General features: G+C 37.9%; 1 protein-coding gene and 1 long non-coding RNA gene across 6 annotated transcripts; one reads left to right on the top strand and one right to left on the bottom strand.

Moving 5' to 3' along the window:
* Window positions 1–52: 52 nt before the first annotated feature.
* On the bottom strand, window positions 53–13,703 carry LOC111252819 (glucose dehydrogenase [FAD, quinone]-like). 5 transcript variants are annotated; one of them, XM_086992056.1, is made up of 9 exons: window positions 13,567–13,703; window positions 11,732–12,426; window positions 5,547–5,677; window positions 4,581–4,854; window positions 4,265–4,382; window positions 3,396–3,661; window positions 2,194–2,622; window positions 1,077–1,457; window positions 53–738 (listed from the first exon to the last, which is right to left on the bottom strand). In XM_086992056.1, the coding sequence occupies exons 4-9, from the start codon at window positions 4,729–4,731 to the stop codon at window positions 662–664; spliced, it is 1,422 nt and encodes a 473-aa protein (XP_086848182.1). In that variant the 5' UTR covers window positions 4,732–4,854; window positions 5,547–5,677; window positions 11,732–12,426; window positions 13,567–13,703; the 3' UTR covers window positions 53–661. The 5 variants fall into 5 exon arrangements, with proteins under 5 accessions (XP_086848182.1, XP_022667055.1, XP_086848181.1 ...); XM_022811320.2 differs by lacking the exons at window positions 11,732–12,426; window positions 13,567–13,703 and adding exons at window positions 5,981–7,124; window positions 7,844–8,309; XM_086992055.1 differs by lacking the exons at window positions 11,732–12,426; window positions 13,567–13,703 and adding an exon at window positions 7,844–7,981.
* LOC147755059 (uncharacterized) lies at window positions 8,493–13,575 on the top strand. The gene is made up of 3 exons (XR_015329632.1): window positions 8,493–9,777; window positions 10,105–10,137; window positions 12,762–13,575. It is a non-coding gene; the product is annotated as an uncharacterized LOC147755059 (long non-coding RNA).
* Window positions 13,704–15,269: the final 1,566 nt, after the last annotated feature.

Raw genomic sequence — 15,269 nt, forward strand, 5'->3', positions numbered from 1 at the left:
ATCTGTTGCAAGTATAATTCTATGCTGAAGTAAACGTCCGAAAGCAACACAGTCGTGATTTCTAAGGAATTTCCGTTTTATTATCTGAAACTAGCTTTTTGCCTAGCAAATAGACTTTTTATATGTGTGAAGTTGTTCAACGTAGGCAAGGCAGTCTTTGCAAGCGGAGAACTACAAAGAATTGTGGGAGCTATTGAGTTATTTTCAATTTAAGTTAATGAAGTTCTTTAACGTGCATGTTGTGGTATGTTGGTGTGAAGAGGTTTCAGCTCGTGCGAATAGTCTCGATGTTGACTAAGGCAATAGCGAGGTTGATATCATAAGCCATAAGTTCGACTGTGTTCGAACTCGAAACATTTGAACGCCCAGACCTATTCACCGCACTATATAATAATAAATGCTGATTAGTGGTATATAAGAGAGTAAAAAATTAGATATAGAAAAGAATGCTTCTATTTTAGTTCTCAATATTTCACAGCCACACCTCTTTGAGAGAACGAATTCTATTTGAATCCAGTTCCATGCCAGATCTTTGTTTCAGGGTTTGATATATGTGGATTCACTATTGATTTGTAATGTGACACGAAAGTGAGACAGCGGTGAAAAGAGATCCTACCGCATCAACTTTAGTGTTTTGGGTTTGCACTCTGGTCCAATTCCGTTACGAGTCGATGTTATCTCGGATGACCATATCAGCTGCCTTTTCTCCAATCATAATCACTGGAGCGTTGGTATTACCTAATGAAGGAGACACAAAATTGTATACCACACTCTGCTCTTAAGCCGCTGTATGCTTAATTCTATATCTAAAGCAATCCCTATGTAAATGTTTTCTGATTTTCGAAAAGACTCCGCCCGCGATCTGCAAAGTACTCATTTCAATATCGTCAAATTCCTAGTGACCGATTTTAAATCAACGGTCAGTTGAGAACATTTCAAAGGTATATACTACTTGCAAATACAGTTATTGAACGAAATTTTCAATTCTTTAAAGTAATTAAATGACATGATGAGTAATTATGATAGCATCAAAAGCACCTTTCTATTGTACCTCCCCGATATTTCTTTGTACTAACCTGAAACAATATCCGGCATAATGGAAGCATCTGCCACGCGTAGGTTTTGGAGACCCTGAACCCGAAGCCGAAAATCAACTACTGCACGTCGGTCGCCAGCGGTGCCCATTCGACAGGTGCCTACCGGATGATACAGTGTCAAGGTGTAGGTCCGTGCAACACACGCTAAATACTCCTCGGAGTACATTGGATAACTTTTACACCCTGGGAATGGTTTGTCCCATAATTCAGGGCCATATTTCTGGAATGCCGGCGTTTGCACAAGTTGAATACAGATTTTCATGGCATCAACCATGGCCAGAATATCGGTCTCATCAGTGAAGTACTTCGGATCAATGAGGGGATGATCATATGGCGAGGCAGAAGCTAGCTTGAGAAATCCTGAAATTAGAATTCATGGGATAACAAGCAGATCATGGAAAAACATGACTAGTGTTGATAACTCGCATCGAGGTTTCGAGACACTGCTCACTATCACGATTTTCTTCGATTAACGCGGTAAGGCGCAATAATAACTAGGTAAGTTCCATTGTTCTACATTAGCTGAAGCTACTGCGGTTTTATTTCTGATTCATTTCACTCATTATCTGCTCATTATACAAAGCCATAATGCTTACGTGAGATTAGCTAGATATTAAAAAGGGTGAACTCAGTTGCTTGCAAGATCTTGTGGTAGGTTCTTTGATTATTCAATTGTAGGCTCATATAATGTATCGTAACCTCTGAATTGCCCTAGTTAAGCCAACTTTTAAAGAAAGTGAAAGCCCCTTTGAACTAAGAGTCCACAATACAAACTAGTCAGCCCTTATAAGATATATGCTTAATCAACCTGATAGTGAGAGCCAAAATTAGGCTTCCTTTTAACGACAGAAATTCTAGATTGCTGGAAATGATCCTGTCGTTATTGGTCGCAAGTGCCATTGATCTCTGACACTTGCATCTGAGATAGTAAATGGGTTTTAAAGCATCTTGGCGCTTTTTCTAGCACAAAATAATTCATCTAAGTAGACAACTCTGCCTTGAAGTTGACAATGAGGTTTTTGTCGCAAAACCATGTTAAAGAAACATGTTATTTACCTAATTACCATTAAAACTACTCAGTAATGACAGGACGTACCAACTGATTTTGGTCGCAACATGACAGGAAATATGGAGATAGTGTCTTCATAGTTATGTTCTGCATAGACGTCCCTCCAAATGTCTGGTTGGAGCCCGTGGGCGAACCGTAGGCTTTGTCCTCCATCGGACACAGGTGAACCAGCAGCAAAATGTAGCTCGAAGTCCGGCCAGTCTCTTGATCGATCGGCGTATTTTGTGTTAATGAAGCCGATGCCCTCTACTCCTCCAAGTAAAGTAAGTGGTCCAGTACCGTTGTTTTGATACGACTGCATGCTTTCTACATTGAAAACACGAGATTGTACGACAGAAGCAGGATTTTTCAAAAGGAAGTTCACACCTCCCGCAAAAATATGATCCTGCAGGTTTTCACCCACGGGGAGATCAAACAAACATTCTATGCCTAAGGAAGAAAGATGATCGCAAGGACCTGCAAGATATTAAAAAATCTGACTTCACAAGCTTGAAATATTGCATCATGGATTATGGGATCTCATGCAGTGTCAACTTCCTTACTTGTTGAAAATAGAAGTTATATGTCGAAAAATATTATGTAATGAATAATAATAATAATTTTTGCATCTTTTAGATACGTACTTGTGATATTCGATAACTGCTGGAACCTTAGCTGAATAGCTAGTAATTAATTCGTTTGCTTCGGTTCGCCTTCCTCTTTGAACTCATGAAAGCCCCATTTATTTGATACAAACAATAAGCGTTTGCGGCACATAACAATATAGAAAGAAAGAGAAAAAAGCACGACAGTAAAATCCAGAATCAATAAACTTCGTTTAGGTCTAGCTCTCGGTTAGATCCCGTAGTGAGGCAATGGCAACATGTTTGCCTATCAAACTTAGGAGCTCGTGAAACTGTCTGGGTTCAAAGCCAGGCACACGTTCCGTTTCATGTTGGGAGTGAGCCGTTTAAAACAGTGTTTAACAATAGTATTGGATGTAAAACTAGAAAAATCCATTTAGACTTACCCTAATTATGTAAAACAAAGTTGAACAAAAAGAACATCTAATTTAAGATAAGAAAGGTTTTGGTGAGTGAACTATTGTTGAGTGGGCTAGTCGTAAACTTGAAGCTTAAGTATATCGATAGCACTCTATTCCAACTACAATTTGTGTGCTTTCATTCGGTAGTTATCATTGGTCGCAAAGACTAGGTTAACGTCTATAAGAATATCGACGATTGACTTACCAATGCCAGACAGCATAAGGAGCTGTGGCGAATTTATGGCCCCTGCTGAGACAATTACTTCCCGATTGACGTAAGCTAGGGTGGGGACGTTAAAGCGGTCAAAAAGTACGGATTCAGCACGTCTTGTAGTAGGATTTATGTTAATTTTTGTAGCCATTGAATACAGGGAAATATGAAGGTTAGGACGATCCCTGACCGGTTCGAGGAAAGCTCGCGAAGTTGATAAGCGCGATCCATTACGGACTGTGCCTTGGGGCACCATGAAGCTGAAATATTTGTGTTTAGTCACCAATGCGTTTTTGATAGAACATTTATAAATCTGAATTTAGTGGTTTAAAAACAGTTCATAATTTGCAAAAATGACGCAGTACGGCTAATAGTTGTTTGCTAACAGTAGGCTTTAGTGGCAAGTCTTTAGAATTACCTCTCACATTTAAAAGTTACAAAATCGATGGAAAAAATATATTGCGCTTATGATAGTTGATACAATATTTTAAGGGAAATAAACGGAGTAAAAACATGATTCTGCAGCACAATGTTCGATAATCAGCCGTGAGAGTGTGTTGTGTTACAAACAACTCAACGTCATAATTATTCAAACGACACATGAATCTTGTTAATATTGTACACATGGTGACTACATTTCCTAAGGCCTTTAGAACAAAATGATAACACGCTAACCGAAAAGTTATTAAGTATCAACGGAAAGGCTTCGAGCATACTTTGATAACCAGATCTAAGCATGCACGTGACTCTTGTCAGAAATATTCTACATTGAAGGATTTAGTGACACATTTACTGAGAAACGATATTTGAAGAGCTCTAATAACCTACACGGCAAAAATAATGTAAAGGACTATATCGTTTACCCGGTGCACCGCGCGCCGTTAATATCCGTTTCCGAATAGCCAAGATGTTTACCGGCTTCAATAAAAGCTCTTGCCAAGTCGGTGTTGTATTTCGTACGTTGTACGTTCAAATAACCACCTAGAGGTTTGAGCATGATAAAAAGATGATTTCTTGATTAAATGACCAAATTATCATTTTGGACTTGTTCTCTACGAGTGGGACTGATGACAAGTGCAACTTTCTCTGTGAAGCTAAATAATAAAAGTTTCAAACAGTACGAAATTATTTCACCAAGAAGTCGCAATCAGAAGCTGGTTGATATATAATAAAGCTTACCCTTTCCATGCCACCCATTATTTCGTATATCAGGATCTTGGTTATCCTCACTTTTGACGAAATAAGGAAAGACATCTTTCCACGACCAGCCTTCACAGCCAAGCGCCTCCCATCTGTCATAGTCTTCATGACACCCACGCACGTACAGCATGTAGTTAAGCACGCTGCAGCCGCCAAGGACTTTTCCACGTGGCCACAAACTTTGCTGACCTGACAAGCCAAAGCATGATTTCGTTTGTGGCACGGTTTTGTATTTCCAGTCAAGTGCCGATCCCTTGTAACAAGAGTTATACAATCTCTGTTAGATTAGAGTTGTAAGTTCTTCTACGTAAAGGAAAACTGTTCTAAAAGATAATGCATAGAATCGCATTTAAGGAAAAAGGGTTGCTTAACGGCTTCATGTGAAGTTGAGACTTGATCTAACCGAAACTCGAAGCAGAATCCTCGAACGTATTTTTTTCGCTAAAGGCTACAGTTAGGTTGCTTAGAGCTAGGTCCAGACAGGGTTTTCGTACTTGATTAATAACTAGCCACAGCTAACATTACTTTGGTCATTGAGTGAATTCTGAATTTGACAGGAAACTAACTGTTCGTCTTTTTTATATAGGAATAAATAGAAAAACAAGATATATTAAAAATGCGTGAGTAGAAAATAGAGAATTTATTTTAGTGTCCTTTAGTTTAGCTTACTTGAGAACTTGTTTAAAACATTAAACAGCTTCAAAACATAGCAAAAAGCGATATTCGCTTTCACACAGTCGCAACTTCAAGAAACGCAATACAGTTCCTCCGAAAGAAACAATTGATGGCTTTTGATGGCGTGCGGTAACACAAAGCACGAAGACCGCTTCCGCATTTTAATAAGTGTTGCTACTGTATAATTTAGTTTGTAATTTAATTTATAATGCACAGTGTGAAAGTAACAGATTCTGTCATCCTAATGACATTTATACCGTAACATGTCACCTGCAAAGTCGCTGCGATTAGGGGAACATCTGAGAGTTGATTCTCCGTTCCCCCAGCCTCGAGCAGAAGAACCGTCTTTGAACAATCTTCACTCAATCGACTTGCTACGACAGCCCCAGCAGATCCTCCTCCTGTAAACGCGTTGTGTGTAAAATTGACCTAATAAAATGTTTAAGATTATAATATAATTTCTGAGTCATATCCAAGTGTAATTTGTGTAAACTTCTTATTCTATAGAATTTTCATTTAATAATATAGTGAATCTTTCTAGTCGAATGAATGTGCAATATCATTCATCATCAAGACCGATTAATTCAAATTAACTAAAATTTGAGGGATCTATATATAACAGTTTACTAATAATCTATCTAGTTTCTTAAGCTAAAAATGGTCTAATCTATGAATTTACAATTATCCATATGTATTAAACTTACCTACCACGATGTAGTCATAAGTAATATTTAGACCGTTCTTATGAAAGTTAATATTTTCATTAACCAATCTTGAAAAAAATGCAGCTATCAAGGGCGTTAACCCTAAATATCGTATTGGAGTCATGTTGCTGCTGTGAGGTAGAAGAGTCCTCGCCTGCTTACAAAACGGCCACTTATACAAGAAGGTCGCTGTTCCTCCGTTGTTAGTTCTCATTAGCGACAACTAACAACCTAAAACCATTTTGATCATCCATGCCATGATCGACTTGGTCTTCCCGTACACGGTTCCGTTACCTAGAATATTATAACTGCGAACATCTAAGGCGGTAAATTTTATCATTAGCGAATTGTTGGCTAATGTTATTCCGCTCACTCGTTAGAACCTCCAAAGTACTACTGGCCTCACTGAATTACCACATCAAGAATATATTTTCTAATACTACATCGTAATGACGCCAAAGAGCTTAACCAATAGAAAAAACCAGTATGTATCAAAAGTGCTGCTATTACAGCGCATCGTGTAGGAAACATCATGAAGACAAACCTGAATACGTAAAAGCAGATACATATGAAGAAATATTCGTATGAGCCGACGCGATGGAGGATAAGGGCATTATAAAAAATATACCATGATGGCAGAGTAGATAGTCGTGCAGAAGGCCAGCCAAGTTATCGGTTAGCAGATGCTTCACGCATCAGGAACCCGAATGCGTAGTATGCTTTTTGTCTACCTAAGGGTGATAGTATGCTCTACGTTAACTAATTTTCCCATGGACTGCGGGATATTTGCTCACCCAGGTTAGCGTCTAGTATTACATAATAGTACCATATGTTCTATTATCTCCGCCTTTATATTAAGCTTGGCACAATACGCTTGTTAATCAGGCTCCAAGTATTCACTGATTGATACAATAAGCAGTATTCTTCCGCGTGCTTCCTCTGCTATGTATATATGCGATACACGTTGTTCTCTTTTAGGTTTTTATTGTTTCCACGTGCTGTGGTCCTCATTTTGCTTCTTGTACTGTCTAATCTACGCTCTGTACCCAGTTTTGATAACTTGCGTGTTGCCGTACTACTTCCCGCCGTAAATGTAGCTTCATGTATTCGTCATGACTTCGTGTATTTACGAGTAAAGCCGAACCTGTATAGACAATTGAATTGTGTGGTTTCCTTTACCAGACCAATTTACCATAAGGAGCTTCTATCATTGTAAGTATGGCCTTGTACCATCACTAGTATGAGCTGTATCAGTAGCTATTATAAGTATCTATATGGACTTAGATCCACTAAACTGCAGTTTAGCATCGATTTAAAATATAATATGTTAGAAGGGATCAAAATGTCTAATATGCAGTCTTTTTCTATAATGTAAATATGGCAGCTTTGAACCCAACATTTAGCAAATTCATCGTCGATGTTTTTTTCTTTTAATTTTTCAGATCTTCATCCCGAAATGCGGATATGTCTGAACCTTTGCGGAATTAAACTTCTCAAATATACATACGACGTATTTGTTTATGTCATACCTTGGAGAAGTTAAGCTCAGAAGAAGTAAACTAAATGGTACCCTTAGAAATCTTAAACCTTAGCCTATATGTTAACATAGCTTTCACTGCATATGTCACATTGCAGCTTCTATTGCATATCGCGAACGCTTCGGTTAAAGAGGGATCTATCACGAATTTTTAGCGAGATGTCGTAAATACATATAGGGTATAGATGCAGCATACGAAATTGAGTTCTTTATCATCCAGATTGGGACTGTATGCATCGTAGGTCGTGACTCCAATGGAAAAGGGCTGTATTAAAGTTGCCATGAACATAATATTAAGTCAAATTAGATAAGACTTGTCAACTAACCTGAAGAAGAAATGATGGACGACTGTGAAGAACTGTGGGACGAATCTAATTTGAAACTGTTTTATTTTCTGAGCACACGTCCATTTTTGAGTAGATTAACGCAGTCATCTTGATTAATAATAACACCCAAAAGTAGAGCCTGATACAGCTTCAGCACTTGATCGCTAATCACACCGAGCACTTCAATTTCTGCCCTGGCTCTCACCACACAAGCGCCACAGTATCAGTGGCGAGGGGCTTTTAGAGTCATCATGAGTGCTAACTGACTCGACCGTCCAAGAGGGTGCACAGGTTTGTGCATACCTGGTCATCTTTAAGGGGCCCCTTGATTCGTGAAACCTCAGTTGCGATTTCACGTTACCGTTTGTTACTAGTACTTTATGCTCATGGGCTTATTTATAGGCAGAGATGGCATAATACATAACGTAGTGTTTCGTTTACGATTTGGCAGCATCAATTTAGGAGTTATCGTGCCGTAAGCTGGGATTGCCATCTGTACAAAACGATTCTGAAATGTAACACTAAAATACAATGAGCATACTAATCTAGAGAAATCGGGAATGTTTGATCCCCAAATAGTGGTAATATTTCAAACTTAATTTACTAATGTTCAATTAATTTTTTTATAAAGGAAAAACTAAATTAATTAAGAGTAGGCCCATCGGTCTAGCAAATCGTCTGTATTTTCCGCTAAGTGACTGAATAATAGAGAGTATGTTTATCGTTATAATGCAGCCCAAACATGAGGTCTGTTATGTCTAATGACCAAATATACCGTTTGATCGCAACCGTAACCCGTAGATTCTGAATCTGTAGTAAAGGGAGCAGGGAAGACGGGAATACAGACGACGTAAACCAAATTTGCTTTTAGAACAGTGTTAAGCTACACATCCAAGGTAAATAATTTGATTTATTCAATAGAGAGATAATTTATCAGCTTAAGCTTTGGGTTAGGAGCATTGTAGCTAATAAGAACGCCCTGAAGAGGCGGGTCTTGAAAACGAAGGATTCTGCGAACTCCACATCTGTATTAGAGCATGTGTTGCAACCCTTATGCAAACAGATAATCGATTTATTAAAAACGACCGTCCCCTAATTTATAAACGTCTATCTCCCTGAATCGCTTTCAGTTTCAAGATATAGCGCACCGGTTAATAGATCAGTTGCAAGGCAAAACCAAATGCAAAAAATTTAATGCAAAAAATTAAAAAATATATAAAAAATTTATACTGTTTTGTTAGACACAATGACCCTATCAGTAGAATAATACTCGGATAGCCAATATAAGCATGAGCTATTGTTGCAGTGGTTATGCTGTCAGCCTCTGAGTATGAATGAAGGTACGCCGATCGGTAACGGTCCAAACACAAAAAAAAAAACGTTCGTAGTTGGTTCATTGTAGTCGAATGCTTCCACCGAAATATTGGTCACGATCATTTTCGTTTGCTCGATGTGTTCATGTGAACAATTACATTACCATTGTGCACAACCAGGAGCTGTGTACACAATTGCACAAAGAGTTTGCCTTCATATTTATAAATACTGTCTATTTTTGTACAATTTTGATAGCTTGTGATTACATTGGCTCTTCGATTATTATCATTTTACTGTACTTAGTTATTCGATCTCGCAACGGATTATTCTGCCCGAGAGTACCTCCTCGCCGTTTTTTTGGTAAGGTTAGGTTTGAGTAAGGATTACGGTAGTATACCAGTCACCGTGAATTAAAGATACAGAGCTCCGCTTACGAGGGCTGTACAAAAGAATCTAGTAATCGGGAAAGGAACGCCGCTCTTGGGCTTGGACACTGCTGCTATGAGCCAATAACCTTGCCTGCCACCGAAGACAAATGCGCATACAGTTGGAAATGATTGAATAGCAAAGGAATTTCACTGCACCATAGTCCTCCGATGCTAACATGTTATATATAAATTGTATGTATGAGCTGTTGGTGACTATATCCGTATGTGACCGACCTCTAAGCATTATAAATGTCACTGGTGACTGACACGTGATAACTTACCTATGTATCATTTATCATGTTAGAGTATCCATTTTTTTTCTATACGAGCATTTACTGTTCAGTTTATATCCTTAGGAATTAAGTTGAATTATCTTATAGAGCGTAGTAAAATTGTCTAAACATAGAGTTTTAAGTAATACAGCTTTAAACACGAAAGCGATGATAACCAGCATTATGAGTGTGAAATGACTGCTAATATATTTGAATTTCCACGTTGAATGTTGTCTAATTTTTCCAGGTCAAAAAAATCGTCCCCGTGGCAGCTTAAGGGGTAACGTATCTGCCTGTTAATCGGAACGATACTGACTATCGAACTCGAAACACAAAGAAAAATATTCGCAAGTAGAAGATATTGTTATTAAGAATTAAAGATTGCATTAGGAAATCGATGAGATTACCTTAGAGAACGCCAATACCTTTTTAGGGCAGGACATAGGTTCTTTACATAATTTTTTTTAGTCCGTGTTCTCATAATCATAATAGTAGCTGATACGCATTAATAACTTTGTGAACTGGATATATTCTTTTTATACCTTCACTTTATATAATCGCTTTATACCTTCGATCCTAATACACGACTTAAGTGGACTTTCTTCAACGGAGTTGAGGCTCTTCTCACTGTCTAACAGAAAATGAGCTATTAAGCAATGAATGTAAATAGTCATTGAATAAAAATTTCTCGAAGGCAGACCGCGCCGCCAATTGCAATGATAAATAGGAGAATTAGCATCAGTTAGAACGCGGAGATCTTAATATTGATCTTTCATTTTACCCTCCGTTACTGGCATGTATATATGCGTGTTAGAGGATTTGAATCAATGATATTCTGAATGTAACGTTCAGGTTTTGTCTTGCAGTTGATCTATTAACCGGTGCGCTATATCTTGAAATTGAAGAAAATGAAATCTTCTATGTTAATTTTCGAATTAGTTAGTTGAAACATAAAAGGCCGACCTTGAGTGACACAACGTTCAGGATGTACAACAAATGCTGAGCTCATGTGTTGCACATAGTCACGTATGTTTTTTTACAAAGAAATTTAATTCATTTTCTTTTGAAAAACTGTGTTTTTTCGTGTACACCCTGTCAGCTGCCGCTTATCAACAAGTGCTTCACGAATCACATCTTATTATTTGATTTGGTTCTTATACTAGCTAACATATGCTAGTTTGATGCATTTGCATCCAGGTTTGTCTATGTTTTCATTGCAAAGCAATCGATGCGTCCATAGTAAGCTTCTGTGCCCGTCTTCCACGCCAGACAGTGCTGCCAGCAGATGTATGGACAGTCTTGAACTAATTTGTGCGCTTCTTATGAAATAAGACATTACCCAGGTCGACCAGTGGAGCTGCCCTCTCCAAGCTAAAAAGTTTTTGACGTTTGATCCAACCGTATACCTATCCTCTTCTTCGAACAATAGTAATCTGCTATAATAATATTTCCCGGACGAACTTATGGTCGTGTCCAGAATATAAAGCTCCCGTGAAATCACAAAAAAAAGTTCAAGGTATAACCATGGTGGTCCTTTTCTTGGAAGACTCCTTTTGATTCTAGCAACAACAGCAATAATCACTATCATCATCAGAGAATGCATAAGCAAGCTTTGCTGTTGAAAGCGCTTCGTAAGCGGTCGAACGCTTAAAGGACCTGTGCACGATTCGATAAAGCGTTGATTCATACAGTTTTCTTAACCCCGTTTTTTTGGGGGGAAAAGTTACTTGCAGGTGTTCCTCAATAACGGTTTTTTTTCTACCAAACTAGTGCTAATTGCGAGCTTAACATTGCATCTTTTTGCAAGCATATCTAAGGTCTGATTTTAGTTCGGACCGATAATAATTGGCGCACCTTAGAAATATTTGGCTTACCTGTTACCTTTTCGATCTCAACTTCACTGTTCTAAAATACTCTAGTGGCGAAGAATCCTGCCACATGTTGGCCAGGCGAGAAGCCAACGAGCAGGACTCCTTGAAGCGGTATACCGTAGTGGTTTATTACGCGAAGACGGAAAAAGACATTGAGCGTCGGCTTGGCTACCACTGTACTGGTGGATGCGGAATAGCGAGCGATGATGACAGTATAGTGCTGTGCCTTCACTTTAGCTACTTCTTGAGGAAACAATTCATAAGTGAGAAGTAGACTTAATGAGATCTAGCAACATCTCAACGAGCTTCCAGTATTTTCTGAGTTTTGTTGGAATCGCTAGTCGTTCGTTTTCTTCGCCATCCAAGCGATAGATTAGAAATCCGTTAGAATTCAGTTAAAGTTAATCGCTTTATATAAGACGCTAGTCATTACGTATCAAGTTTGGCTCCCAGCGCACTAATGAAATGACATAATCGCTAGAGTATTCGCTAATTAAAATCGATTTTCCATTAGCCAAAAAGCTGGGCTAAATGCCTATAAGAAATGTGGTATATACGTGTCTTGCCTTTATCTGGTTGAAACGCCAACTCTCGTCGAAGGCGTGGGTGACAACTATAAGTTCCCGGCCTTTATCTTGCACGTCATTCTAGTAGAATGATAGCGATACGCGCTGACCGCATGTTTGCTATCTCATAATCTATAAATTAATAAACGTAAAATTCAACTTAAAACAAATAGTTAAAACAAGGCGTTTCAAAAATAGTAGAACATAGATATTAGATAATGACTTCGCCTGTTGGCATCAGTCAACAAAGATGACATAACAACGTATTTAAATATATCTCATATCAGTATATCTTCAGTACCCCTTTAGGTAAAACAATATTTGATTCCTTACCATGTCTAAGCGTGCAGATATAAAATAGTATTTCTATGTATAACTGAGCTAGTATTATGGTTACTTTTTTGAAAATAGAGCATAGCTAGTCTAAACTTGATGTTGTTATGCTCAATTTAATATTCATGGTTTAGCTTCTTCTCAGGCGTAACTTTTTCAAGAATCACCAAATCCAGCTGACAAAGGCTTTTTGCGCAGATGGAAGAACAAAGTGCTAATATGAATGACAACAGCTGTTGAAAAGAGCGTAGATCGTCATTTCATCAAATCACCTGCGCCACGAGTTCTTATCATTTGAAGATTAAATTAAGAGGGTATGTGTGGAAGAATTGCTTACACTTATTCTTGGATTTTAACTGAAAATGAGGACAGACAGTTTCGGGAGGACTCAATGGTTATGCCAATCATTTTTTGATAACACGAAACTGCGTTATTTGTATATCGTTGAAAATTGTGAATGTCCACAGATATTTAAAATGCTCTAATTTTACCCGTACGCTATTTTCTCAATAAATATTTTAGATTAGAAGCCTTAGCTGGTATCTTTTAGCTGAGGCCGGTTGTACCGTAAATCGGAAGTAGCACCAACCCTATTTATAAGGTATACACTTTCCAAATAGAGACCTAAAGTTATGGATATATCTAATCATCGATAAATAACTTCCTCGTAGAAGATTTGTAGGGTCCTTTTGTTTATGTGAAAATGGACCAAGCTGAACTATGAATATCACTCAGACATCGATTGAAGGCCAAAGGAAGATACTGATCGAGTACAACTAAATGGTAATTCTCAGATTTGCAGAAAATAAGATGGTATTGGACACGACTTATAATACAGAGAGGCCCCTATAAAAGTTGTTACGAACCATAAAGGACGTTGCGAAAAAGAGGTGTTACCGACCGACAAAAATCAACACCCGCTTTTTAATAAGTCCTCACCTTCTGTCGTGCTCGCTTTGGCTCCAAAGCAAAGTAATCGTCTACTTTCTTTTATACTATTGCATAGGCCAGCAATGTCCTTAAAATGACGTGTAAACTCAAAGTGACTGGCAGCGTCGTCTTGAAATAGTTTACTGCAATAGGTACATAACAAGTGTTTTTTGCTTCTGTGTCACAATGGCAGTATTTGTGTTATTCATAGTCGCTCTTGCTTCTAATGTTTTTTGAATTAGCGTTTTACGTATTTTGTGAGGGTAGACTTTAACGGGTTCCTCAAGAGAATTGTTGAAAGCGCGTTGACGGTTTCGGCGTCATCCTAAATACAGATAAATTAAATAAAAGACAATGCAACCTTATATATCATCGCGTTGTCCTATCCACCAATACAAATTTCTTGAAAAGATAATAAAAATGTTAATTCGAAGAGAACCGTGGATACAGAAAGGGATATTATACCATAATTATCTAACAAACCTGTTTCATAAAGCACGATAAAGCCTGTTAATAATATGCGGTTCGCAATAGGTAGGTACACTTTTTAAATAATCGCTATAACGCTATGCTAACCCGAATGTAACATACGACAAATTGCGAGTACCCTGAAGAAGAAATGCTGAATGATTCTATCGAAAAAGATATCGTGCCCATATCAAACAGAACAAGCTGTTATTTTCAGTATTTTAATGCCATGATGGTTTATGTGAGATTCAAACCGTTATCCCCCTCGAACTTTTTTTTTTGTAACGGGTAGTATCGTACTATCAAACAAGATATTATAATAAATACGTCCAATTACCACGATTTACATAACAACCACAGTGAAAACTTTTAGTCAAGAGTGTTAGCTCTGTCTAAAAAAATAGATGTCTAGAAAGGACTTGAAATGTCGGCGAGATTACTTTGATAAGATGTAACCGTTGGCAAATCTACAGTTGCTAAAATGGACATTTCGGATACAGACATGATTTGCACACCTACTAAAGATTAGTCCATTCTAGTACCTGTGTATCGCGAGATATATCTTTTGGGTAGAGTTTAAACAGGGGTTGAATAGTGTCGGGCAATGCCCCAATTGCGCTTTAAGAACAGTCGAGTTTATCGAGTGAAATTTCACTTAATTACTCGTCTGGCATAAGTTCCGGCACTATGGGTATAGTTACTCTTGGTCAATAAATTTCATCTAGTAGATGTTTATTGACAGTTGAATTTCAGTTTTCTCTCCATTATTATTAAAGTTCAGTTCCAATATTGTGAAAATCGTACTTGCGCATTTGCAAGTAAGACATCCAGAATTAGTTTCTATACCTGACTGAATATATGAGTGCTGCTTTCCAAATCGAGATTGAACTATGAATCCTTCGAAGGATTTTTTGGTACACTGTTTAAAATTGAAAAGAAAATCTAAAGGATATGAGTGATAGATATAAGTGGTATCGTGGTCGGTCCACATTTTATTTGAATGGAAGTCTTCCATTTGAAGGGTCTTTTCTAGTAAAAGCACGAGAATCATCGCGCGAGATGGTCTGTGGGAATGGCTCAAAAAGAAAAGTAGAAAATGCTTCATGAGCACAGCTTGAAATCACTGACTGATACGGCATCAAATTATTATTAGAACAAGTGACAGATTATTTGTTCTGATAGAACTGTTCGTAATCTGCATTACTTTTCTGTATTTATGTTCTACACTGGATACTTTGATGTAA

This window comes from Varroa destructor, unplaced genomic scaffold, assembly GCF_002443255.2.
Source record: "Varroa destructor unplaced genomic scaffold, Vdes_3.0 BEIS01000006.1, whole genome shotgun sequence".
Lineage (NCBI taxonomy): Eukaryota > Metazoa > Arthropoda > Arachnida > Mesostigmata > Varroidae > Varroa > Varroa destructor.

What these genes read in the sequence shown, in the direction of transcription:
- LOC111252819 (XM_022811320.2), bottom strand. Translation starts at nt 6,194, where the DNA reads ATGAGAACTAACAACGGAGGAACAGCGACCTTCTTGTATAAGTGGCCG. An exon ending in TTATGACTACATCGTGGTAG is followed by an intron (nt 5,678 to 5,980) that starts GTAAGTTTAATA and finishes ACGCGTTTACAG; the next exon opens with GAGGAGGATCTGCTGGGGCT. An exon ending in AACGGCGCGCGGTGCACCGG is followed by an intron (nt 3,662 to 4,264) that starts GTAAACGATATA and finishes CAAATATTTCAG; the next exon opens with CTTCATGGTGCCCCAAGGCA.